General features: G+C 39.9%; 1 protein-coding gene across 27 annotated transcripts in view; it reads right to left on the bottom strand.

The window, feature by feature from the left end:
* plekha5 (pleckstrin homology domain containing, family A member 5) overlaps window positions 1-25,813 on the bottom strand; it is a 125,663-nt gene that overhangs the window by 3,680 nt on the left and 96,170 nt on the right. For 9 of the 27 annotated variants that reach the window (XM_083528278.1, XM_083528267.1, XM_083528256.1 and 6 more), the window contains 15 exons: window positions 25,166-25,285; window positions 24,440-24,493; window positions 18,281-18,361; window positions 16,994-17,056; window positions 14,377-14,457; window positions 10,487-10,636; window positions 8,256-8,357; window positions 8,020-8,128; window positions 7,771-7,802; window positions 7,466-7,636; window positions 5,591-5,711; window positions 5,401-5,513; window positions 1,203-1,397; window positions 697-783; window positions 481-581 (listed from right to left, as the gene is read on the bottom strand). In XM_083528278.1, coding sequence (XP_083384404.1) covers window positions 481-581; window positions 697-783; window positions 1,203-1,397; window positions 5,401-5,513; window positions 5,591-5,711; window positions 7,466-7,636; window positions 7,771-7,802; window positions 8,020-8,128; window positions 8,256-8,357; window positions 10,487-10,636; window positions 14,377-14,457; window positions 16,994-17,056; window positions 18,281-18,361; window positions 24,440-24,493; window positions 25,166-25,285 — 1,580 coding nt within the window. Of the gene's footprint in view, window positions 1-480; window positions 582-696; window positions 784-1,202; window positions 1,398-5,400; window positions 5,514-5,590; window positions 5,712-7,465; window positions 7,637-7,770; window positions 7,803-8,019; window positions 8,129-8,255; window positions 8,358-10,486; window positions 10,637-14,376; window positions 14,458-16,993; window positions 17,057-17,734; window positions 18,136-18,280; window positions 18,362-24,439; window positions 24,494-25,165; window positions 25,286-25,813 lie in introns of those variants that run through there. The other 18 variants (XM_083528268.1, XM_083528266.1, XM_083528271.1 and 15 more) reach the window with 9 other exon arrangements.

Raw genomic sequence — 25,813 nt, 5'->3', positions numbered from 1 at the left:
CACAGTTTAATCACATCTGTCAAGTCTTTCCTACAGTCCACTGAGAGTCAGATCGTACAGCGTGGGTGTGGGTGGAGCATAAGTGCGCTCTGAGAACAGCGTACAGATCCACTGAAAAACTATCAAAAATTCATTTGTAGAATGAAATTAGAATATATTAAAACAGTATTCTACCTTTACACAATATTCCAGACATTGTTTAATATTTAAATCCCTGCTGTCAAGATGCTCCTGGGTTGGTCAAGGATCATGAAAAGTAAAACTAAAATCGCTCACATTTCTATTCACAAAATTATCAGAATAGTTTGTATATTCAATTATTGGAAGAAGACCTGTAGTTCGATGTGAAATCAGACATTGAGCACCCCCATATAACCAAAATAGCACAATCCTCGTTTCATAACAGCTCTGTGAAGATTCGATTGTATTTGGTGGACAACTATTCAGGGTCACCACACACCCACACACACACACACACACCTGCCCTCAGTGCCCAGGGGTTTACGTTTCTCTAGGCTTCTGCTGGATTCAGAGACCTTTTCACCGAACACTGACTCTGACAGCCGATCCCCCTGCTCCTGCTGTTAGAAGAGGAAAAAGAAAAGATCACAGGGTGCTATGGGCTCAGACTGAAGGAGCGAGAGAATCATTTAAACACAAGGAAGCCTTCTGCTGTCTCAGCTCTTGTCGTGTTACCTCCACTGCTTTGCAGTTCTCTTTGAACAAAGTGGCTTTGATCTGATTTGAGTCTCCAACTGACAGCTCCCTTCTTTTTGTGCTCATCTAATACACAGGGAGAGAGAGAGAGAGAGAGAGAGAGAGAGAGAGAGAGAGAGAGAGAGAGAGAGAAAGAGGAAGAGAGAGAGAGAGAGAAAGAGGGGGGGGAATGAACATTAAGGCTAATGGCATTAAATGGCTAAATGGAAGGTTGTTCCAACAATGTCTGAAAGTACGTCCCTATAAAACCATTATAATGCAACAAACAGTTTCCATCTATAATAAATGCCAGCATGCGACACAAACTATCAGAATTGCCCAAAAAACACTAACGAAGCCCCATAACATCACTAAAAATCACAATATTACACTTAGTTCTATGCAAAATGATAGAATTTCAACTTAAATCCAGCACCGCGGGAGGGTTTAATACAGAAACACATAATTTTGCAGTGTATAAAGGAGTATCCAGGTGATGTTGCTACCTGCAGGGTGTAGTAATGAGGGGTGTCTTTGGTGAAGGAAAGACTGCGGGACAGAGAACCATCTTCCCTCCTTCTCTCTCGCAGCGCTCCCTGCTGGTGCCGCCGAATCCGCTCCATTTGCTCCTCGACGCTCATGCGATGACGCACTCCCTCTACGCCACTGCTCATGTGCTCTGCTGTACTATTTGGACAGTTCTGATGGAAACATTTGTAAACGTAGACAATGAGTTCTGTATTTCATGCAAAAGGAGCTTTAAAAACAGACACAGTGTAAATTTGGTCTTTTTTCTATTTAAAGGTAAAGTGGCTTTTTACTTGTCACATGTACAATTGCAGACAGAAATTTTATCTTCGCATATCCCAGGGATGTTAGGAAGCTGGGGTCAGAGCACAAGGTCAGCCATGATACAGAACTCCTGGAACTCAAGAGCCCAAAAGTGGCAGCTTGGCAATACTGGGGCTTCAACTCCCAACCAGTACCCCAGAGTCTTACCCTCCGAGCTACCACCTCTCTTCCTATTTGTTTTTCACTTGCATTTTGTTGGACACTATAAAACAGGTGCCAATACATAGATAGAAATTTGTTATAAAATACGTTTATCATCTATCTGCCTATCTCTATGGCACTTGCCACTTGATTGATGTACAGAGTGGCCAATCTGAGGTCTCTTCTCTTCTAACACATAGGTCAAAACAAGCACGAGCTGCTGCAAAACGTCAGTGAACTAAGTGACCCCACTTGTTTATGTGAGTCTTGAATAAGTGGGACTAAGATTAAAAAAAGTGTGAGCTGCTATAAAACTCAAAAGGTTTAGAAAGACATTTATTTATTTAGATTTCATTCTTCACCTTCTGAAACCCAGCATTTGTACGAGGGGTGTGTTCATTCACATTTACGCCATTTGACAGACGCCTGCTTTGATGGTTTTTAATGATGATTAAAGAATCTTTGGAGGAGGTAGGTCTTATTTGAAGACTGCAAATGACCCAGTTGTTTTTCTACATCAAGTGGAACTGTGTCTGCGAAGATCCTCAGTGATTCAGGTTGGGTTATCTAAAGGTTGTCATGTCACTTCTAGCTGGTTAGATTGAAATGTTTCACTACTCATCCGAGCAGTTTCTTCAGTCTGAGGGAAGTTGGCAGGATTCCACAAATTTGTATGCTCCAGGGTCAAGAATCCGCTTCTTGGATCGCTTCATTAAGAGACAAGGTGTGTGGGGGTGTTAGGAGTTAGGGGAGTCGTTAGGGTGTACGACCCCAGAGAAGGAGTGTAAGGGGAGAGGGTATAAATGTCTTAGAGGGGTAACCATCAGCGAATTTGAGAGTGGATGAGGGGTCCTCAGGCGTGGCTAAGAGGATTTGATTTTGTGGATGGATGAAAGAACAGCATGAAATATAGAAAACACCACCTCAGTGCTAGAACAGAGAAGAGACTTGAAGCATGACTTCCTTGTAATTAGAGAGAGTGGAACCAGTTGACCAATTGAAATTTATATAGATGAAATTTATGTTTTTTGGTCAGGCTACACACAATAAACGATAATGACACTTAAAAAGAAAATTAAATCTGAAATTGTTTATTTAAATGAGCATTATATAAACTGTATACAGTGGAACCTCGGAGCTCGTGAGGGTTAGGGACCAAGACCGGTCGCGAGTTCCGAATTTTCGCAACCTTTTGATACGCCCCTTCCAACCCAGTAAATACCCAAAGAACACTATACGAAATCGATTTAGATGAGTAAATAACACTATTTTACTCCATAACACTTAATTATTAGACTATTTTAACAATACTTTATGTAAATTAACAGCAATTACAATGCTTAATTAAAAAAAATAAAGTACAGGTACAGTAAAGTATGCAGTAGAGAAGTACAGTATAATAATAGATAATAAAAATAGTTTTAAAGCATTTTTTGGACAATTTTAATGAGATAAACCTTGATTAGAAATGTTAAAACTAGCGTTTTGAGCAGCTCGCGGTTGCTCACGAGCCGATCTGAATGAGAGTCGCCGGTCAGAATGAAAGTTGCGAGCATGCGAGGTCACGAGCGCTGAGGCCGCGAGCTCCGAGGTTCCACTGTACACATGAACATTAAATTCAGGTTCAAGTGAATTAAATTGCCTGCATTAAAGTTGATAATGCAGCTGGTCTCGGAGACACGTTTAAGCTCACATGACAGATTAATAAGCAGATCAGTCTAGGCTTCATGCCCACCACTGATGCTCCTATTGTGTTGCTGGGCGTTGCCTTGCGTGTGAAACACACAGACTATTTGACACCCATTTTCAATTCAATTCATTTTTATTTGTATAGCGCTTTTAACAATGAACATTGTTGCAAAGTAGATTTACACACATAATGCAGTGATAAAGAATGAATAAATCCATTTGACATCTCAACGAAAACATTGCATATTGTGCAACGACTACACACAGGTCCAAACAAACTCCAGGCGTCATCAAATTTGCTACTCTGACCCAAGAGTTTTTTCCACTTGGATAGAATCATGATTGAAGAAGAAAAGCCTGTAATGGCCAAAAAAATCAGCCGTATTTGGATGCCTACTATGTGCCCCAAAGCAACGGACCACCTGGGACATGTCCACTATATCTCACAGTGAATTTAGGATAAGAGTATGTGGTGAAACTAGATTAACTGAAAATGTCAGACAGCCTGCAAGGACGTGTGGATCACATACACCTGGGAGATTTATGTTTGCACCCAGAGGTGGTGTCCCAGAAGACTTCTAAAAGAAGAATCTTTCTGCTTGTATTGCTAGAAGATTAGCATTGCATGTACTCGATAGATGGATGTAGTGGTCACTGCAGAGTATCACAGTGCTCATGGTGGTTTCTTGATGGTGACTTTTGTCTATCATACCTTTTTCATTTCCAAATTCCAGACTTTTCCAGACTCAAATATGTAAACTACCCAAAGGATTATGTAAGACCCCACTGCATTTTTCCGCTATTGCTGCATGTGTGCAAGACTGAGGAATATGTCCTTATTATTTTCTGATGCTCATTTCTAAGTTTCTTTGACTAACCCGTAACGCTGTTGCCACGAAAAATAAAAAAGCACAAGTTTTGGAAACCTGTCTGTGCTTTCCGAAAAATACGGTAATAATAATAAATAATTTTTTACAAACTCTTCATTTTAGATTTTGGTAAACCAAATAGGGCAATAGGGGGAGTGGTGGCTCCAGCGGTTAAGGCGCTGGGTTGCCGATCGGAAGGTCTGGGGTTCAAGCCCCGGTATCGCCAAGCTGCCACTCTTGGGCCCTTGAGCAAGGCCCTTAACCCTCTATGCTCTGGAGGTCCCTTACGAGGGAAATATCAAGGTCCGTGACGTCGGAGTGACGTGGGGCCGCCTTCCCGTGGGCTCACCACCTGCAGGAGGGACCGTAAGGGACGGTGCTGTGAGGATTGGGCAGCAGTCGAAGGCGGGGGCCTGCTTAGACTGCTGCCCCCGCGACCCGAATTACGGATAAGCGGGAGAAAATGGATGGATGGATGAAAATAGGGCAATAGTATTGAAACACAAATATTTTTTAAAAGGTTTTTCCCATACTAATCCAAAACTAAAAATCACAATCAAATTGCATAATTCTTTATACTTTTTCAAAAAGTGTAGGAAGCGTATGAACCCTGCACTCCAAACAAGTGCAAAGCCAAAGAGCACCTTTCCTTATGAGTCCATGACTGAAATGACAGTGTGAGTGGGGTAAAATCCTCTCTCAACACCTTTTCATTAAATCTTGAGGTGGGGTGGTTCCCTTTGTGACCAGTTGACATTCACTGCCCCAGGGAGTTATGCGAGGTGGAACTGAATGCAAGTTAGTTATGTAACTGTGGTTCTAATACCAGCTGTCATTAGGGACTTAATGGAAACCAGGGCTGTATGGCACTGGTATTTTATGCAAGTGCTGTAATTATATACAACCATATTGGGAATTTGCTCAGAGGACTTGGCCAGCATGTGCAAGAAGGTCATATTCATGAATCCAGGTGGTTCTCCATAGTTCACACATCCAGAGTTACATAACTAGCAATCGCAATTGGTCAACAAATGCTGGTTAATACTAAAGCTCTTCCATTTCCCTGAGTAATCTCCAAGGTGTAAACTGGTAAAGTGGATCTGTTGGCCCACAGGCCCAGCAGGAAATGAGGTTTAGTTAAAAAGGAACCTACTGTTTTTGGTTCAGGTTTCTTGGCCTTCCTCAAAGTCACATATGATGGAATAGTGGAGGACACCGGCATAGGTGACTTTGTCCTTGGGCTCACTACTCCCACCGGATAGGACACTGGAATGAGAAATTGTAGAAACATAAGGTGTGAAAGATAAAACTCATTTTGGCAAAGTAAAATGCGCTGTGTGCACCTTTAGAGCTAGAGGGCTCTTTCTCAGCAGTCTGTTCAGATTTCTCCTCGCCATTGCTCTCGTCTACTTCAGCCACTGTTGTCAGCTCTGGCTCACTCTTATACAGTCTGTAGTCTTGACCCTGGGAAGTATTAATCAAGTTTTTCTATTACTCACCCATCATCATCGTCATCATCATCATTGAGTCATACACTTACAGTGTCTCACAAAAGTAAGTACACCCCTCACATTTCAGCAACCAATGTAGTATATCACCTCAAATGACAATACTATAAAAATGAAACCTGGATATAATTTAGAGTAGTCAGTGTGCAGTTTGTGTAGCAGTACAGATTTACTGTCCTTTGAAAAATAACTTAATCATACAACCATTAGCTGCCAACAAAAGTGAGTACACCCTAAGTGATAACAGCTGTACGTCGTGTAACCCGTGCAAAGCCACACATCCTATTCATCATGTTTATGTTTTTGTCTGCTTGACCGGACCATACAAACATGTGTATCTTGTATTAAAGCAGTTAAAATTGGTTCCTCCATGGCACCTCATGGTAAAGACTCTCTGAGGATTTGAGAATTAGAATTTTTACTCTCCACAAAGATGCCAAATCTATAAATTGATCAGTAAAACCCTGAAACTGAGTTACAGTACAGTGGACAGGGTCATACAGAGGTTTTCCAAGACGGGTTCCACTCGGAACAGACCTCGCAAAGGTCCATCAAAGATGTTGAGTCCTTGTGCTGTGTGTCAGATGCAGAAGCTGCTTCAAAAAATAGTCACATGAGAGCTGCAGCTGCTTGCTTTAGAGGTTACAGAAGCAGAAGGTCCACTTGTCGGCGCTCAGACCAGACGTCGCACACTGCAACAAGTCCGTTTGCATGACCATCACCCCAGAAGGAGCCTCTTCTGAAGCTAGCTCAGAAGAAAACTCACAAACAGTTTGCTGGAGGCAACCTGCCCGAGAGCATGAATTACTGGGACCATGTCCTGTGGTCTGATGAGACTAAGAGAAACTTGTTTGGTGTCCAGCATGTGTGGTGATGCGCTGGTAAGGAACACCAAGAAACACCAGGAAAGGAAACATAGATTCCAACATGTATTATTCCAACATGCGAAAGGTGAAGGTGATGAATTGGCGAGTTATGTCTCTAGACCTGGACCCTATTGAGCACCTGTGGGGCATCCTCAAGTGGAAGGTGGAGAAGCGCCGTGTGTGTGAATTTCAGCAGCTCTGTGATGTCATTATGGAGAAGTGGAAGAGGATCCCAGCAACAACCTGTGCAGCTCTGGTGAATTCCATGCCCAGGAGGATTAAGGCAGTGCTGGATTACAATGGTGCTCACACAAAATACTGACACTTTAGACACAGTTTTAGCATGTTCACTTAGGGTGTACTCACTTTTGTTGCCAATTATTTTGACAATAATGGCTGTACGTTAAATTATTTTCTAGAGGACAGTAAATCTGTACTGCTATACAAACTGCACATTGACTACTCTAAAATGTATCGAAATTTTATTTCTATTGTCCCTTGAGAAGATACACTACAATGGTTGTTAAAATGTGAGGGGTGTACTCAATTTTGTGAGACAGTGTACATAAATTATGTGGGATGATATGATGAAGCAAAACACTGTAATCAACAACAACAAAAAAAAACCTAAAAATCCGAGCAAGAACGAGTTCACAAAAATCCATTTCTGAGGGAAAAAAAACGACGCGTTTTTTTGGGGAAGTATACTGTTAAAATCAATGTGAATTCTGATCAAAGGAGCATGAATAAGTGAAGAATGGAACAATGAAAGGACACTGTTTGGAAAAGGAGCATGGAGCATGACTGGGGAATGGGATGAGATTAGGGATCATCAGTCTCTTACACTGTGACCGCCATTGCGCTGGGCAGCTTTGCGGTCTTCGGGTTGGTGAGGGCCTGGGCGAGGTGGGTGAAGCTGAGTGTGGCTGGGGCCGGGCAGGTGGGTCGCACACAAGCGCCCTCTGCCCTCATAAATGTGGGGAAGTGGAGGGCGTGGGGGCACTGAATCGGACTCCTATAGATCGGAAATATTCCCAAGATAGAGGTCACTGCTTGTAGGTGAATCACATGTTGGGACCCTGAATGTAACACTGAGATTCTCTTGTGTTTGAAAGGAAATCAGTGCTTCGCTGAGCAAGAAATACATACCTCCTTTTTCTGAAGACCGGAAAGTGGAAAGCCTGAAAGACAATGTCATGCCAACATATATTCAGAACATTTGCATTTGCAATAGGTTTTAATTGATAAAAAAAATGTGATAGATTGGAAAAAGTGTGAGCGAGAAAGAGAGAGAGAGAGCGAGAGAGAGAGAGAGAGAGAGAGAGAGAGAGAGAGAAAGAAAGAGAGAGCGAAAGAGAGTGAGAGAGAGAGAGAGAGAGAGAGCAGTGTAACGCTCACTTGGCTCAGTGCTTCTCTTTGGCTTATTTTTGTTCAGTGCATCCATCACGTCCTGGATCCTCCACAGCTCCTTCTGAATCTGCACATGCTGCTGACTAGGGGGTTCTGTCTGTATACACACACACACACACACACACACACACACACACACACACACACACACACACACTTTAACCAGCTTGGGTTATACGTATGATAAGATCTAAAGTAATGGAAGGTCTGAACTGTAGAGCTACCTGAGGACTGCCAAGGGCCTCCAGCTGATCGAGCAGGTTCCTCTTAGCTAAAGTCACAGCACTCTCCAGTTTATCATACTCCTTCCAACTTCTGTCCAGCTCCTTGATTAAAAAAAACAAACAAACAAACAAATAGACACAAAATCTTAAATAATTAGCTTTTTCATCAAAATACAAATCAAGTGGTTCATGGAAAATGGACTACAGAAAACCAGAGGTGCAACTGCACATTTAATGAGAGGTATGAAAGATCATGGTTAGCGCCCCCTCCCACTCTCAATAAATAAAGAGGGGTAATACAAAAATAAATACACTATGTGTAGCGCCGTTTTCTTGATTTCCTCCTCCATCACCCCAAAAAAATGGTGAGGAATTTTTTTAATATTAATAAGTAAAAAATTGTCTCATTTGTTAAAATATCAAGATCTAACGGAATAACAGGAAACTGAAAGAGTTCAAAAATAGAGAAAATAAAAGTGTGGTTGTGTAAGAATTGTAGTCCTTACTGATGACCTAATTGTTTGTTTGTGGTTGCTTTGAGTGCACAGTATGAACTTTATTAGAGAAAATCATAAATAAAGATTAATGAAGAACACAAACACGATTACAGTGTGACCTCGTTACCTCGCGGCGGTTACGTTTTATGACTCGTCGTGAGTAACAAAAGGTTTTGAGAGGTTTTGACTCTCCTTTTGAAGGTTCCTTTTCAAGAGGAATTGTACATGTACTGTAAACTCAACAAAAATTGTGAATTACTCATCATAAATGTTTTATTTACTACTTTAAATGAATAATACAATAATAAAATAGTTTTTCAAACATTTTTATATAATTTATTAGTACAAACCCAGTTTTGAAATGTTACTCCGAACTTTCTCGCGAACTATCAGATATTTTGCGAGTTACTTTCAGTCCGGTTCCAAATAAAAAGTCGTGAACTATCGAGGTCGCGAGTGTCAAGATCACAAATATCTAGGTTCCACTGTACATAAATGCTTCCGTTCATTGTGCCCCAATTGTCATATCTTTAGTCGCCACTAGTGGGGCGCGTTCCACGCTTTGAGAATCACAGTTATTTACTGTTATGTCTCCAAACAGCAGGGTAGTGGAAGTGTAGCACTGACAGTTGAATCCTGACAGTTGAATCCTGGACATGGCAGTAGTCGATTCGCATTGGTACATCAGCATAAAAATGTGATGCATCGATTTAAAAAGTGTCCATCGGATACAAGTATCGCAATGCATATTGCAACATATTTTTGCATGGGTTAAAAATATTTATTTATATATAATTATTAGTAGATGCACTATACTTCAATTATTTAAAAAGTGAACAATAATGTGTAACTAATATTTGATATGTAGATCGATTTCTCGTCACTAAAATGTTTCTCCAGTGCGTTCTCTCAGCACCACCGCTGCTACGTGAATGACGTGTCGCAACACTTCGGAGGCCGAGGCGTGTCCTGAGAGTCACATAGAATACAGATTAACATGGCAGAGGCAGAGCTGCATCTTTCTGCAGGCACAACAGGGAAAGAACATCTGGTTTTATTTGACCCATTTTATTTTCTGCACTACAATTCTCACATAATGAAGTCAGGATGTTCATGTAGTAGCGTTGAGTGCATGTTAGCAATACCAGCACATGTTCAAACCTCTGAAATGAGCGGGATTCAAAAAGATCTTGAGGAAAGGGTTTTGCTCACATTATACCTCCCACAGGTCGAGACTTACACTGTGTTCTTATCATCTGAACACTTCTGACACTATCTTTAATGGGTGCTTCAATTCATAAGTAATTTAGGCATGCAAGAGTTTCAAGTTCATTCTAGAATTACTGATTCAATCTGAATTCCCAGGTGTACAAGATTATCCTGAAGTCAGGCAATTAAAAGCCAACCAGCTCACTGATCCATTGTTTAATAGATACAACATAAGAAATAAAGGTGGTTCAGTTATAAGTAGTGAACAGGGGTTGGCATGGGTCATGCCAGATGTTTAGAGCCTGAAGAGTGTTTTTTCTGACAGAGGACACAGTCAGAAAAAAGGGAAGAACCTTTAGCTGGATCAGCAGTGTTTGTGTATTACCTTTTATTTTATATTGTCTATTTATTTTCTTTTTCCAGTATAATTCTGTTCTTGGCAAACCTGATCATCTAATAAAATCATACAAATACAGATTATCAACATTGTGTACATGAGTGTGTGTGTGTGGGAGTCTGACTCACAGTGCTGACTCGGGATAGTTCTCTGCAGGAGCTTAGAAGGCCGCTTTGCAGCACATCCCTCTGCTGTATGAGACTCTGCACAGCTGCTGGATTGTCTGCGCACATCTCAAGCTCCTGACTTGCAGATAAAAGTGCTGTTTCTAGGGTGTGCTGAACACACACACACACACACACACACACACACACACACACACACACACACACACACACTAATTACACTAAACATACAAACAGGTTTCAACCAATAATGAGCGTTTCATAAACAAATAAAATATAAGATAGCAGAATTCCGTTACAGCTTTACTCTAAAATGGATTCAATTCATTCTTTTCCTTAAAATTCTACAAACAATAGCCCATAATGACAACATGAAAGAAGTGGGTCTAAAATCTTTGCACATTTATAAAAATGAAATAAAAATCACGTACATAAATATTCACAGTCTTTGCTCAATAATTTATACCTTTGGCACCAATTACAGCCTCAAGTCTTTTTGAGTTTGATGCTACAAGCTTGGCACCTATCTTTGGGCAGTTTCTCCCATTCTTCTTTGCAGAATCTCTCAAGCTCCATCAGGTTGGATAGGGAGCATCGATGCACAGCCATTTTTAGATCTTTTCAGAGATGTCAATCATGCTGAAGTCTGGGCTCTGGCTGGGCCACTCACTCAACATTCACAGAGTCGTCCCGTAGCCACTCCTTTGTTGTCTTGGCTGTGTGCTTTGGGTCACTGTCCTGTTGGGAGATGAACCATTATCCCAGTCTGAGGTACAGAGCACTCTGGAACAGGATTTCTTCAAGAATTTATCTGTACATTACTGCATTCATCTTCCTCTCGAATCAGACTACTCTGTCTCCCAGTTCCCGCTGCTGTAAAACATCCCCACAGAATGATGCTGCCACCACCATGCTTCACTGTATTGGCCAGGTGATGAGCAGTGAGTGGTTTCATTCAGGCCTGATTGGTGGAGTGCTGCAGAGATGGTTGTTCTTCTGGAAGGTTCTCCTCTCTCCACAAAGAAACGCTGGAGCTCTTTCAGAGTCTTTCAGAGCTCTTGGACACCTCCCTGACTAATGCCCTTCTCCCACCAGCGAGAGATTGAGAAGTTTAGTAGACTTTTTGCACTAAATGGTTACAGTCATGGTGTCGAGAGCACAAATTTCTCGTTGTTGATAATTGGAATTTTTTCAAAAAAAACAATTTTTTTTTCAACAAAGCAAATAATTACAAGTACACACACAGCCCACTTTATAGAAACCGTGTCTATTCCTTATGTAGTAAAACCAAGAAATAAATACTCAAGATCCAGAAATAAGCTTATTGCAGTTAAAACTGAAAAATGCCAGATAAGCAAACACAAAAAAGTTCTAAAGTTTGGTCTTTTAAACATTAAATCACTTGCACCCAAAGCACTCATTGTAAATGAGATGATCACAGATAATAATCTCGATGCTGTCTGTCTCACCGAGACCTGCATTAAACCAAATGATTAAAATTTTGATAAAGTGCTGCTTGTAGGAGAATTTAATATTCATGTAGATGATATTCAAATCCCTAGGACTATAATTTGTTGACTTATTAAACTCTTTTGGGGTTAAACAAAACATCACCAGACCGACTCATCGTTTTAATCACACACTAGATTTAATATTATCCCACGGAGCAGACGTCACTGATATAGATATTTTACCTCAGAGTGATGACATCACAGATCATTACCTCATATAGTACACACTGCCGGTAGAGCATATTAGCCGTGTTTCACCATGTTATCGACCTGGTAGGACTATTGTTCCGACCACTAAGGATGTTAGTTCTAGGACCCTTGCTTTTCAGAATATACATGCTTCCCTTAGGAAATATTATTAGAAGGCATGGGATTAGCTTGCACTATTACGCTGATAATACCCAGCTATATATCTCATCAAAACCAGACGATACAGCTTAATTGGCTTGGATAACAGTGTGTTAAAGAATTAAAAGACTAGATGACTCATAACTTTCTATTATTAAATTCTGATAAAATGGAGATTTTGCTCATCGGCCCTAAAACCAGTACACAGAAGCTTGAGCATTTCCACCTGCATTTAGATGATTTATTCTGTACCTACTAGTTCAACAGTAAAAGACCTGGGAGTTATCTCAGACACCAACTTGTCTTTTAAAAATTATATAAACCATGTTACAAAATCAGCCTTCTTCCACATTAGAAATATTGCTAAGCTAAGAAGAATGTTGTCTATATCTGATGGAGAGAAGCTCATCCATGCATTCATGACCTCCAGACTGGACTATTGCAATGCATTACTTGGTGGTTGTCCTGCATCATTAATAAACCAGCTACAGTTTGTCCAGAATGCAGCAGCGAGTTCTCACAAGGTTGAGAAAATATGATCATATAACCCTAATCTTATCGTCCCTACACTGGCTACCTGTTAGGTTTCAAATCCGCTACAATCTACTGCTACTTACTTACAAAACACTAAATGGTTTAGCTCCCAATTATCTCTCCAGTCTTTTAACACGCTACAATCTGTCACGCTCACTGAGATCTCAAAACTCCGGACTTCTAGTAGTTCCTAGAATAGCAAAGTCCACTAAAGGTGGTAGAGCATTTTCACATTTAGCTCCTAAAATTTGGAATAGTCTTCCTGACAGTGTTCGGGGCTCAGACGCACTCTCCCAGTTTAAATACAGATTCAAAACGTATCTTTTAAGCAAAGCCTACACATAACATACGTCTCACATCATAACCTTGTGCTCCAGGACATCTGATCACATGCACATTATCAACTTGTGCTGTTAATACCATGAACAGCAGCTACGCTAATTCCTCTCCACTGCTTCTCTTTCTCTACCCATCCCGAGGCATCCTGAGGTTGCTCCAGCCCCAGTCACGTCCCACCTTATGAAGATTGTGGACCTTTAAAGAAGTAGATGGCGAGACCGCAAACATCATGAACCATCTAGAGACGTACCAGCGCCATTTGGATCCCACTTTATGTGCAGTGTGGACACTGGACCTCCTTGAGTGTTTAAAGGCTCTGGCATGGAGAAGCTGGTGTTGGATCTGTGATGATCGCAAATGTTGAGCTATTTTATGAGTTGCTCAGTAGCTCCTAGTTTTATAACCACAAATGACTGTAAAAGACTGTAGAAAGAACATTACTCATACTCTTACATTCCAGTGCTCATGTTAGTTCTCACTCTCCAGTGTTCTGTATTGTTGAAAGATTTATGATCACACTCTTGATGTCACCCAAATGAGGATGGGTTCCTCCTTTTGAGTCTGGTTCCTCGCAAGGTTTCTTCTTCATAACATCTAAGGGAGTTTTTCCTTGCCACAGTCCCCATGGCTGCTCATCAGGGATAAATGCACATCGTTGACCTTATTTCTTAAAATTCTGTAAAGCTGCTTTGAGACAATGTCTGTTGTGAAAAGCACTTGACTCGGAGGTCTACAGACAATTCCTTGGACTTCATGGCTTGGTTTGTGCTCTGACATTCACTGTAACTGTGGGACCTCATATACACAGGTGTGTGCCTTTCCAAATCATGTCCAATCAACTGAATTTACCACAGGTGGACTCCAATCAAGTTGTAGAAACATCTCAAGGAAGATCAGTGGAAACAGAATGCACCTGAGCTCAATTTTGAGTGTCATGACAAAGGCTGGACATATGTGAATTATTTATGTGAATATTTTTAAATAAATTTTCAAAGATTAAAAAAAAAAAACTTCTTTCATGTTGTCATTATTGGGTATTGTTTGTAGATTTTTGAGGAAAATAATGAATTTAATCCATTTTGGAATAAAGCTGTAAAATAAAATGTGTAAAAAGTGAAGCGCTGTGAATATTTTCTGGATGCTCTGTAAAGTGTGGACTACCTTCTCTCTGTGGAGTTGCTGAAGCTTCTCCTCTTGGGTCCGCACCACTTTGCCTTGTTCACACAACCTGCTTAACTTAGCCTAAAGAAATAAGCAGGAGTAAAATTCCTTTATCTCCTTCATGAGAATGTAAAGTCGAACAGTTTACTGAATATAATGTCCATGAGGACAGAGGGTGATGCACAGCCACAGCCACAACCACTGGCTGAGCAGGTATTATTTGAGTAGTAGCTCAGTATTGCATTCGTGTAATACTAAACTATAGGGTAGATTACAGAAGAAAAGTTTCCTTTCTTTCTTGCTTTTTTGGGATAAAAGATGTAACATACAGAAATTCTAAAGAAAATGATAATGTGAACCTCTTACACACATACACACACTCCAGATCCAACAGTGTTAGCTTTGACAAAACCATGTGATTCAGCTGAGTGATGCAGCAGAGCAAGCTGCATGTTTAATCACTTTTTAATTAGCTATAAAACGATCCATAAAATATTTGATTTGATGCTCTGGTGTTGTTCTGCTTAATATGTTTCAGTTGTTACAATATTACATTTGGCACACAACCTTATCCAGTGTTTACAATTTATCTCATCTATCCAACTGAGCAGTTGAGGGTTAAAGACTTTTCTCAAGGGCCCAGCAGAGGCGGCTCAGTGGTTCTGGGATTTGAACTTACAACCTTCCGTTCCAAAGTCCACCATCTTAACCACAGAGCTACCACTTAACCACTATACTGCAGTTACTGGTTATTTTCAGCTGACTTGCTTATAAATTGATTATAAAATAAAGTTAACTAATGTTATACTCTTCAAATGTTAGCTTCGTCAAACAGACCGACTAATGACTACTAATTCTCCGTTTACTATGAGAGAAAGCAAGCGGGGCTTCCAAGGGGTTCGAGTTAATATTGCATTGAGACCATCTGGAGTTTTTTTTTTTTACTCAGGATAAAGAAAATTACTCTTTAAAAATAATAATATTAATAATAATAATAATAATAATAATAATAAAAACAACAAACAAAAACCTGTATCATTGAGTAATAAAAGTAATAAAAAAAAATTTTTTTTACACAAAATAAAGTGTTTAATAACACCTACAATGTCGTCGTCTTCTTCTTACTGCTTCTCCCATTAGGGGTAATTACAGCGGATCATCCGTCCCGACCCCATGTCCCTCCTCTACACATGTCCAAACCATCTCAATCTCGCCTCCCTCACCTTGTCTCTAAAACTTTCTACATGCGCTGTCCCTCTAATAAACTACTTTCTAATCCTGTCCATCCTCGTCACTTCCAAATAAAGCCTCAAGATCTTCAGCTCTGCTACCTCCAGCTCCACCTCCTGTCTTTTACTCGATGCTACTGTCTCTAAACCATACAACATCGCAGGTCTCACCACAGTCCTATAAACTTTAACTTTTGCAGATACTCTTCTATCACAAATCACTCCTGCTAATCTTCTCCACCCACTCCACCCTGCCTGGACTCTTCTCTTCACTTCTCTAACACACTCTCCATTACTTTGCACTGTTGACCCCAGGTACCTGAACTCCTCCACCTTCTCCACCTCTTCTCCCTGCAACCGCACCACTCCACTGCCCTCCCTCTCATTCACACACATGCACTCTGTCTTACTCCTACTGACTTTCATTCCCCTTCTCTTCAGCGCATATCTCCACCTCTCCAGGCTTTTCTCCACCAGCTCCCTACTTTTACCACAAATCACAATAGTCCACGAAGACTCCTGTCTGATCTCGTCCGTCAACCTGCCTATCACGACTGCAAACAGGAAAGGGCTCAGAGCCGATCCTTGATGCAGTCCAACCTCCACCTTGAACCTGTCTGTCATTCCTACTGCACTATTCACTGCTGTCACACTGTCCTCATACATGTCCCTCACATACTTCTCTGACACACCTGACTTCCTCATACAATACCACAACTCCTCTCTCGGCATCCCATCGTACGCTTTTTCTAAATCCACAAACACACAATGCAACTCCTTCTGACCTTCTCTCTACTTCTCCATCAACCTTCTCAAAGCAAATAATGCATCTGTGATGCTCTTCCTTGGCATAAAACCATACTGTTGCTCACAGATGGTCACCTCTTCTCTCAGCCTGGCTTCCACTACTCTTTCCCATAACTTCATGATGTGACTGATCAACTTTATTCCCCTGTAGTTACTGCAGGTCTGCACATCTCTCTTATTCTTAAAGATCGGTACAAACACACATCTACTCTATTCCTCAGGCACCCTCTCACCTTCCAAAATCTTGTTAAACAATCTTGTTAAAACTCCACTGCCTTCTCTCCTAAACATCTCCACGCTTCTACAATGTGACCCTACATAAAGATGTACCAATTAAAGCTGTGAATAATTTCAGGGACAAAACATCTGATTTGCATTTGTCTGTGTTTTCACTAACAAATGTTCTAACAGTATCATGTATATCTATTAAATAGGAAATGTACTATTTTAAGAAAAAAAGAAGCTACTTTTAAATTTAATGTCTGCAACATGCCTCATCTGTGAAAGACTGTGCCTACAAATTGTGAAACAATTTATCCACGGCAATAAGCTTGATTCAAAATACATAGTAGTCAACTTACATCAACATCCAGTTCCTCAGATCTGTAGCCGTAGATGCTGTCGCTGTATGCCTCAGGACTCATCTGCAATAACAAGCAGCAGTCAGATTCAGGTTGGAAACACGCAGGTGGTACAAGCACCCGTCCCCTTCCCCTGACGCGGAACTCGCAGCAGTCACACTGATCAGTTAAATGGGCACTAATACTATTTCAACCCTCCCACTTTCTAAACAAGTGTCACTTGGGTTACAGTAGAAATGGAGCTGATTGTAGTTTAATATCTGAACATTTTAATGCTGCAGGATGACTCTAATGCAGCGTCCCCACACACACATACACACACAAAGTCATTCAGCTGATGATAAAGGGAGCAGGGGAGTGAAAATGAAGAGGTCGGCAGCGGCACTTTTATAAGCATTTATGTTCTAAAAGTGGCAAAAGTGTGGGTGTGTCGCCGGCACACAACATGTCTGTGAAACATTCATAACTTGTATTACGAGACACCAGGAGCGGAGCAGGACATACATACGGAAAGACAAGATTCCATATGGGACAAAAAAGAAATAAAAAGTTTTAAATAAAAAAACTTGCATGAACTATTCCCACAGAATGCAGTAGGAAGATGAAATCTCGAGTCAGGCTTATGATGGATATTACAGGACAAAATAAGCATGTCTCAATGAGTCCTATTCAATTTAAAAAGCATTGATTGGAAATGCTAGGCGGCTAAGCTTTCAGTCATATTAACTGACTTAACTGCTGGCCATGGCAGATCCTCTCAGGTAATGAAAAGCAGGATGCAGCGAGCGTGGCTGAGAGGACGTCCTCCATGAGCTGCAAAGAAGCTACCAAGCTGAGAGGCTCAACACTTATCTTTCCCTTTAAGCCTGTTTGTCAATTATAGATTAGAAATACTGTAAGTAATAAACAGAGTGGAAATTCCACTCCCTTTTCCTCACAAGGAAACGTGAACACAGAAAAATGGTTGTGTTCAGTTAAATCATCTTCCTTTTTTACTTCCTTTTTTTTTATTATTAAAACATGGCAGCCAGCATGAATGTGCATCGCAAATGACGTTCAATGGGGTGATCAGGCCAGCGTCTGTCGGCAAGTTCACATGGCGTTGTAGAGAACACAACACATTCAAGCCATGCTAACACCATCTGCAAGAAAAGAACAACCACCAAAAAGAACAATGGAATGTGCTTTAATAGACCCGACACTGGATGAGGCCGTGAGGGAGGAGTAACAGAAGGTCCTGTGAATACGAGAGACGGGTGCAAAACTGGATGTACATCAAGACCTTACTTGCTGGTATAGTTGAGGCCTCGGTGCCGAGCTCTCAATCATAGTGTGAATCATGAAGATTATAGGCTCATTCTGCTTCATCTGGTGTAGTGAGGAGGAGGAAGAGCATTCAGCATAGAACAGAACTGCTAAAGGTTTCACAGGTTTGTGCACATGTGTGGCTTTATGTCTTTGTTATAATGAGTAAGAATAAGAGCAAAAAACTCTCCAAAAGTAAACCTTAACACACTGCACAACATGTAGTTATACAGCATTTCTTATTTTTATTTCCTTCAACTACACAATCCAGTACAATTCTTCAGTGCTCTATAAATGATGCACAATTTGGTATCTAACAGTCATATTTAATGTTGCAAATCATGCGAGAAACTATTTACTAGTGTAAATAGAAGAGAGTGCTGTTCCCTTCTACATATCTCATTCTGAACAATAACACAGCTTGTCATTTTACAGAGAAATTGGAAAGTGGAAACTCCTCTGTCCTGAAGACTTTCCAGTTTCGGGAAACTTTCGTTACTTTTTCTAAATGCTGACAACCGAGACTCCTTCCATAAATGGCCCATAAATGTTTCCTAACACATGAAACATCACCGAATCGACTCTTATTAGATTTGCTCTGGTAATAAATGTATTTCTTTTTTTACTCATTTATTAGTAATCTTTAGTTATGTGAAGCATCTGCTATAGCTGAATGAGTGCATCAATATAAACCTGTCGTTAACTTGAAGTCTGAAACACCCCTCCAGGGTGAGGCTTACTCAAGTGCTTTCTACACAGGAAGCTATTCTTGGCATTGTAGTGCCATAAACCAATGGTACCAACACTTCACTCCCACCCAATAAATTACTCAGTATAAAGAACCAGAAATACCAGAGAAACACGCTGTAAAAATTTATAAAAATGAAACAAAAAATAGCCAGAGGTGTGGAATCAAATGATCAGTTGATTAATCCCAAAAGTATTTCATGAACTAAATATTTTATTGGTTTATATATTTATAGAATAAATAAAAGTATAAAAACGTATTCACACAGGGGCAATAAGGCTGCAATAGGGCTGCAGCTATCGATTATTTTAGTAACCGAGTATTCTACAGATTATTCCATCGAGTAATCGGATAAGAAGTAGTTTTTCTTCATTACAGAGCAATACTAAATATACAAGAAAAAAAAAAAAAAAAGACGGGTCTCTTAAAATAAACAAGTCATTTGTTTCCTTTCTAGAAAAATGTACATTTTATGTTATTCATTTAAAACCAATTTAGTGCATTTAATAGCTACATTACATCAAAATGCAAATATTTACAGTGTTTTCTTTGTTTTCATTTGGAATTCTTGTCGTTTTCTTTTGCCTGAATCATCTCCTCAACCCTCCCTGTTTTCTTCCCGTTCCTTCATTCTGCAGCTTCTTCTATGTTGTATAAAAGCCAGTTTCCGCCACATAAAAAAAAAAAAGGCAGAATTTGCGAGGAAAAAAAGTTAGAATCACAAGAAATACAGTGAGAATTGTGAGAAAAAAAGTCGGAATTAGGCAAACTTTTTTTTATGTGGCAGAAACGGGCTTCCATAGTGTCTACCTGTCCAGAGCGCTCAAGAGTTTAGCGTTAGTGGTGCGTCAGTATTAATGGTCTGCAGGAAAACACCGCGCACTGTGTGTAGTTAAATGGACTAAACTAATCATTTGCATTTTTGTGTTCAAATTAGTCAAGGAATTGGTTCAGTCCTACTTTTAAGTGACACATTAAGTATAAACATGATCACGAATACAGTACTCTGTCCATGTTTCCTTCCAAAGTATCTCTCTCTCTCTCTCTCTCTCTCTCTCTCTCTCTCTCTCTCTACCAGTGGTACCAGCAACCAGTGTTCCTATCTTTCTTTTCTTTGGATCTTCCTGATTCATCTCGACACACGACCTCTGGATGGAGTTCTCTTCAATGAGATTTCACTCTGTGCAGCTGGGGATGGTTCCACCTCAACAGCCTAAAGAACCATAAAGTTACTGAGGAACTCAAGAACATTGAGGATGGATTTGAACTGTGATTAAGTTTAACAGTCTACAATAATGGCTCAGGACCACAGCTTGCATGAACAGTTTTGCATTTAAGTGCCCATCATTACACAACAACAATGATGGAACGAATTGAACTCTGATTAGTCCGTTTTTGCAAGTCTTCTGTTGGTCATGTGATTGTGAATTTGTGTATTTATTGCATTGTTAAACTAACTCTCGGTTTACAAGTTTGTTTTTTTACGTGTAATTTTATGTGTAACCTATTATATTAATTGCTTAACCCTTTAAGAACTAAACAACTTGGCACTGGTCTTGGAAAAGTCTTAATGTACAACAGAAATAGCTTCTGGCTAAGTGGTAGCAGTAATTTGTATGCAGCAGAAGCAGGACTTTGAGTGGCACCACTCAGTGTGCCAAGCGAACCTGCCTACATCACCAAGCAAATACCCTGGGTGCTTAAAAGTTGTGCTAAAATGCTCAATATACACCAAGTATACTGTTGACATGGAAGCGTATCAGCCAATCAAAATGCCAAAATATGATCTCGAAGTCCACTGGGAAGGTCTATCTTTGGAAAAGTGAGAGAAAGAATGAGAGAGAGCGAGAGAGAGAGAGCGAGAGAGAGCGAGAGAGAGAAAGAGAGAGAGAGAGAGAGAGAGACAGAGTAAGAAAAAAAAACAAACGTCTCCTCAGCCCATGCAGCTTGGTATAGCTCATTAAACAACTAAAGCTTCCAGTGCCTCAGATCCTGTACCAGATGAATCTATATAACAAATATTGATGTATCCTAATCAAGAACATGGAAAATGGATCTCGACACAACTTTCAGGGTTACTTTAACTGTGACAAACACAAAGAAATACAATAAACAGCCTTAAATCTGGGCATTTTTGGTACATTTTGTAAGAAAATGCATTTACTGACTTGCAGAATGCCCACGAGTCTTCAGGACAGAGGACTATTTCTTTGTAACATGACATGCTGAAAGTTTTCCCTTATTAACTTCAAGAAAGTAAAAAATTCCCTCCTGGTGAGAGCATGACTGTTTATATGCTATAAATAGCTCCTTTAGCTGAAATCTTAGTGATTATTACTGTTACACTCACACAAATCTCACATGATTTTTAGCACATTTTTATATTTAATTATTGTACATTTTTCCACTTATATATTACATGCTGTACATATATTTGCATATTTATCTGCACTTCTGGTGAATGCTAAACTGCATTCTATTGCTTTGTACCTGTACTATACAATGACTATGAAGTCTCTGCATTGTCCATCACTAGACTTTTAGGAATGAGATTAAGAAGTATTAGATTTAGCACATTTATATATCTGTAAAAGTTATTTATTTATTTGATTTCCTTTCACACAATTTTTTTTTTGAAAAATAATCAAAAACCTTTCAGTGAAAGAATTCAGCTATACTGTGGTACACAAAAATCACTGGGCATCATGTCCCAGCTCACGCCTCACACTGTACATGCTGCTAAAAGCTCCAGCACAATGTGAAATTCCTCCCTGATCATATTTACAAACAGAGACACGCCTCCTGAAGGCTTTAAACACCATGACCTCAAGCTTTAACTCACTGACCTGTTACTACATTAGCAGAATCTGTTCCTGTTTCTCTGCAGCCAATAAGCTCGAGTGTCATTTTCATTTCTATCCTACAAAACATCTTTAGCATTTAAGCAACTTAAACAACTTAAACAACTGTGTTTTGGATCCATTACATTGTACGACCTCTGTTTTTGTGTTGAAGGTTCTTTAGCTTTCTGTGTTGTGAGGGCTGACACGTGGAGAGCCTTATATTTATACACTGATGGCAAAATTTTACATCAGAGTTAATAAAAAACAAACAAAAAAAACCCTGACCATACAAACTGTTCAGATGGGTTTCATGACAGTAAAAACCACAGCAGTAAAGTGAGAGATTAGTGTTTTGTGAGAAAAATCAGATGTGCCAGATCAATGCTATTTTACAAGCTGGGTGAAAGCCATATTGCCCAATTAGGACACATTAGCAGCAATTTCTGTGCTAATTACAACCAGGAATATTTCAGCAGCAATATAATGGCAACCTAGATCTTTGTTTTAAGTCTTTCCATCTTCTCCTTTATATTTTGTTAAAGAGGTTTATTTTATTAGCTTTTTTTTTTAAAATAAAACATTTTTTATTTATCATCATATCCATTTAGCAGCAAAGGGAAAGAAATTATCAAGGGGCTTCAGTCCACATTTTTTATCCCCTGAATCTTTTTGGGGCTCGAAAACAAAAGCTTCTGTTTTCAAACATTTGATTACACATTTGCATTTTGCCTCATTTAGAAAATTAGCATTTAGAACATTTAGCCTGTGTAAACTGACTTTCCTTCGAACTTAGACTTTATGTTAAACTAAGATTAGAAATATTACAACTGTGTACTATCTAATGACCTGCTTCTAAATCTGGCCATTTCAAGTCATGACAAAGCTGAAGAAACCCCCCCCCCCCCAAAAAAAACATTAATCAATAAAAGTCAATTAATCTACAATTAATTGGCATGTAAACTGCAGTTACACCGAGCAGCCATAATATCAAATCCACAGACAGGTGACTTGATTAACATTGATTATCTCCCTACAAAGGAACCTGTGGAAATTCTGATATATTAGTTACCAAGTGAACAGTGAGTTCACAAAGTTATTGTATTGGAAACAGGAAAAATTTAAGAATCTCAGGAACTTTGACAAAGGTCAAACTGTGATGGCTAGATGACTGAGCCAGAGCATCAACAGCAGGTCTCTTGTGGTATATTTTGGTATTTTTGTCGGTAAGTACATACTGAAAATGCTCTGTGGAAAGTAATGATCTGGCAACAAGTAATGGTCAAAGCTCATTGATATTTGAGGGGAATTTTTGCACAATCCCCTAAAAAAAAAAATTCATGCTGCCTTTCATGGAAAAGAGTCAGAACACTCAGTGCAGCATTTACTGCAAAGCTGCATAGTGGTCAGGATGCTCCTGCTGACTCCTGTACACCACCCAAAACTCCTACGTAAGCTTCAGGACTGGACCATAGAGCAGTAGAAGAATGTGGCCTGGTCTGATAAAAAGTTATTTTACATCATTTGGACACCTGGGTACATCGCTAAGCTGGGGAAGACCAGGTATGCACTATGAGAAGAAGACAAGTCAGTGGAGGCAGTGTGATGCTCTGGGTGGTGTTCTGCTGACTAACTTGGGTTCTGGCACTCATGTGGATGTTCCTTTGCCATGTACCTCCTACGAAACAATGTTGGAGCATTGTATAATAACAGTGGTCTCACTCAACAGGATAATGCTCCTTGTACATTCACACTGCAACCAATTACTCAGTTTCGAAGAACATGACTAAGAGTTCTAGGTGTTAACCTCCTCCAAATTCCTCAGAACTCATTCTGATCTACGGGACACTGGACAAAAAAGTTTAATTCATGAAGGCTCCACCTGACATTGTTCAGGACTTCAAGGATCTACTGCTAACGTCCTGATGCCAGATGCCACAGCACACGTTTAGAAGTCTTGTGAAGTCCAGGCTCATTTGGTGGCACAAAGAGGAAATACACAATATTACACAGGTGGGTTTAATTTTATAGCTGTTCGGTGTACATCCTATAAATCTAAAAATATAATTTTATTACATTCTTAGTTTATGAAAAAAAACCAAATGTTTTTAAAGGGGCACATGTTTGGTAGGTATTTAAACAAAAATATGGTGGATGTTTTAAAATGAAATAGTAATGGATTGTATTTTCTATTATCTATTTACAAAAATTAAAAAAAAATTACATTTTTATGCAAAAAATCGTTAGCTGGAAATTACATTCATTAGTATTAAGATCGATCCAATGGCCTCAACTCAAACGACAATTATACAATATTTACAAAACCTCTGCAGCGGTTACATGAACGAGTAAATAATTGAATTCTGTACCGCATATTAGATATGCGTCATAATTAATTACGGCCATAACAATCCCCTTGTGTGTCTTTTGTGGTTTATTACTGCACGGTGAGATACATTTCAAGTATAAGTTCATGTTCACCAGACAAGAGAGAGAGAGAGAGAGAGAGAGAGAGAGAGAGAGAGAGAGAAAGAGAGAGAGACGTGCCCTCACCTGGCTGTCCAGATACATAAGGTTCCTCTGCAGGTGATGAGAGAGCACCTTATTCTAGTGAAGGCAGTGAAAAAGATAAAGAAGAATGCGAAAGAGAAGAGTAGTGAGAGACAGAAGAGCCCTTAAACAGGCAAGAGATTCAAACCAGCATTAAAAAAATAAAGTGACTAAGAAGCCATTGACAACTGGAAAAAAAATAAAGTTTCAAGCAGGTGTCTGCTGGGACGAGGTGCAGTGCAGGGTCTTATTAATTCATCATGCACTAGTGTATCTTAGAAAATACTAGAAAATATGTACAAGCAGATTTAACGGAAGCATCCAAAAAGAATTCTGAATGTCATGGTTGTTAAGAAAAGACACAAGTGTCTTTCTGAAACTGTGTTTGGAACCAGTCCCCAGGAAGAACACTTATACACACTCTCACACACACACACACACACACACACACACACTGTAAACTGTGTGCATAAATGACTGTACGAGGCGCCTGGGAACAGCAGCCGGCTGGTCCATTAAACACCCAGGACACACTGCTCATGCAGGACAAAAAGTCTATTAACATGACAGAACATCTGCATGAAGCCGTTACCACCGTTAGTAAAGGGTAAAATGGACCAACCAAACAATAAAACGTAAACACAGCAGCATGCTGTAAAATGAGAAGAAAAAACAAAGCAAAACTAGCATTCCTTCACAGACGAGTGCGGATAATCCTCCGAGGCTGACCTTCGGGTTGGAGGCATCAATGTTTAGCTGCATTAGCTGAGCGAGAGTCTGTTCTCGGATGCTGTTGAGCTCGGCCTGCTGCCGTCGCAGCTTGATAAGCAGCAGGGTCAGCTCTTCTGGCTGGGGTCACAGGAAACAATATGTACAGGATTCAGTTAGAAAACCTTCAGAAATGCTGGAAATGCCCCGCCCACGGCTCGTAAATGATAAAAGCTTGTATTGTTGGACTTGTATCTGGACAGGCAGCAGCACAACGCATAAAATTAGAGATTCATCAGTTTTTGCCGATTAATCTGCACCGTTAGTTGATCGCTGGAACTATAGTCAAAAATCCACATTAATAGTTTTTTCAGGTTGCGTTATACAGTCAATAATTTTTTATTTATTTTGGAACTTTATTTATTTAGTGCTATATAAAAAAAAAAAACATTAAGTAACAACCGTCTTGTTGTAAAAGATCGGAGGAAAATGGCCTGATTGAGCTGGTTTGAGCTGCCTGGAAGAATATAGTAGCTGCATCAATGCACACAACCGGGGTGACCAGAAATGCATGCTTTCTTTGTTCATTCTTCGGCTGTCCAGTTTCTTTCTGCTGATATTTGCTGTAAATCCAAACCTTTCGAACTGTCTTTCCAGCATTTTCTGCCT

This window comes from Silurus aristotelis, assembly GCF_946808225.1.
Source record: "Silurus aristotelis genome assembly, chromosome: 24".
Lineage (NCBI taxonomy): Eukaryota > Metazoa > Chordata > Actinopteri > Siluriformes > Siluridae > Silurus > Silurus aristotelis.
The sequence above is the reverse complement of the archived record's forward strand: the minus strand, read 5'-3'. Positions and strand labels throughout refer to the sequence as shown.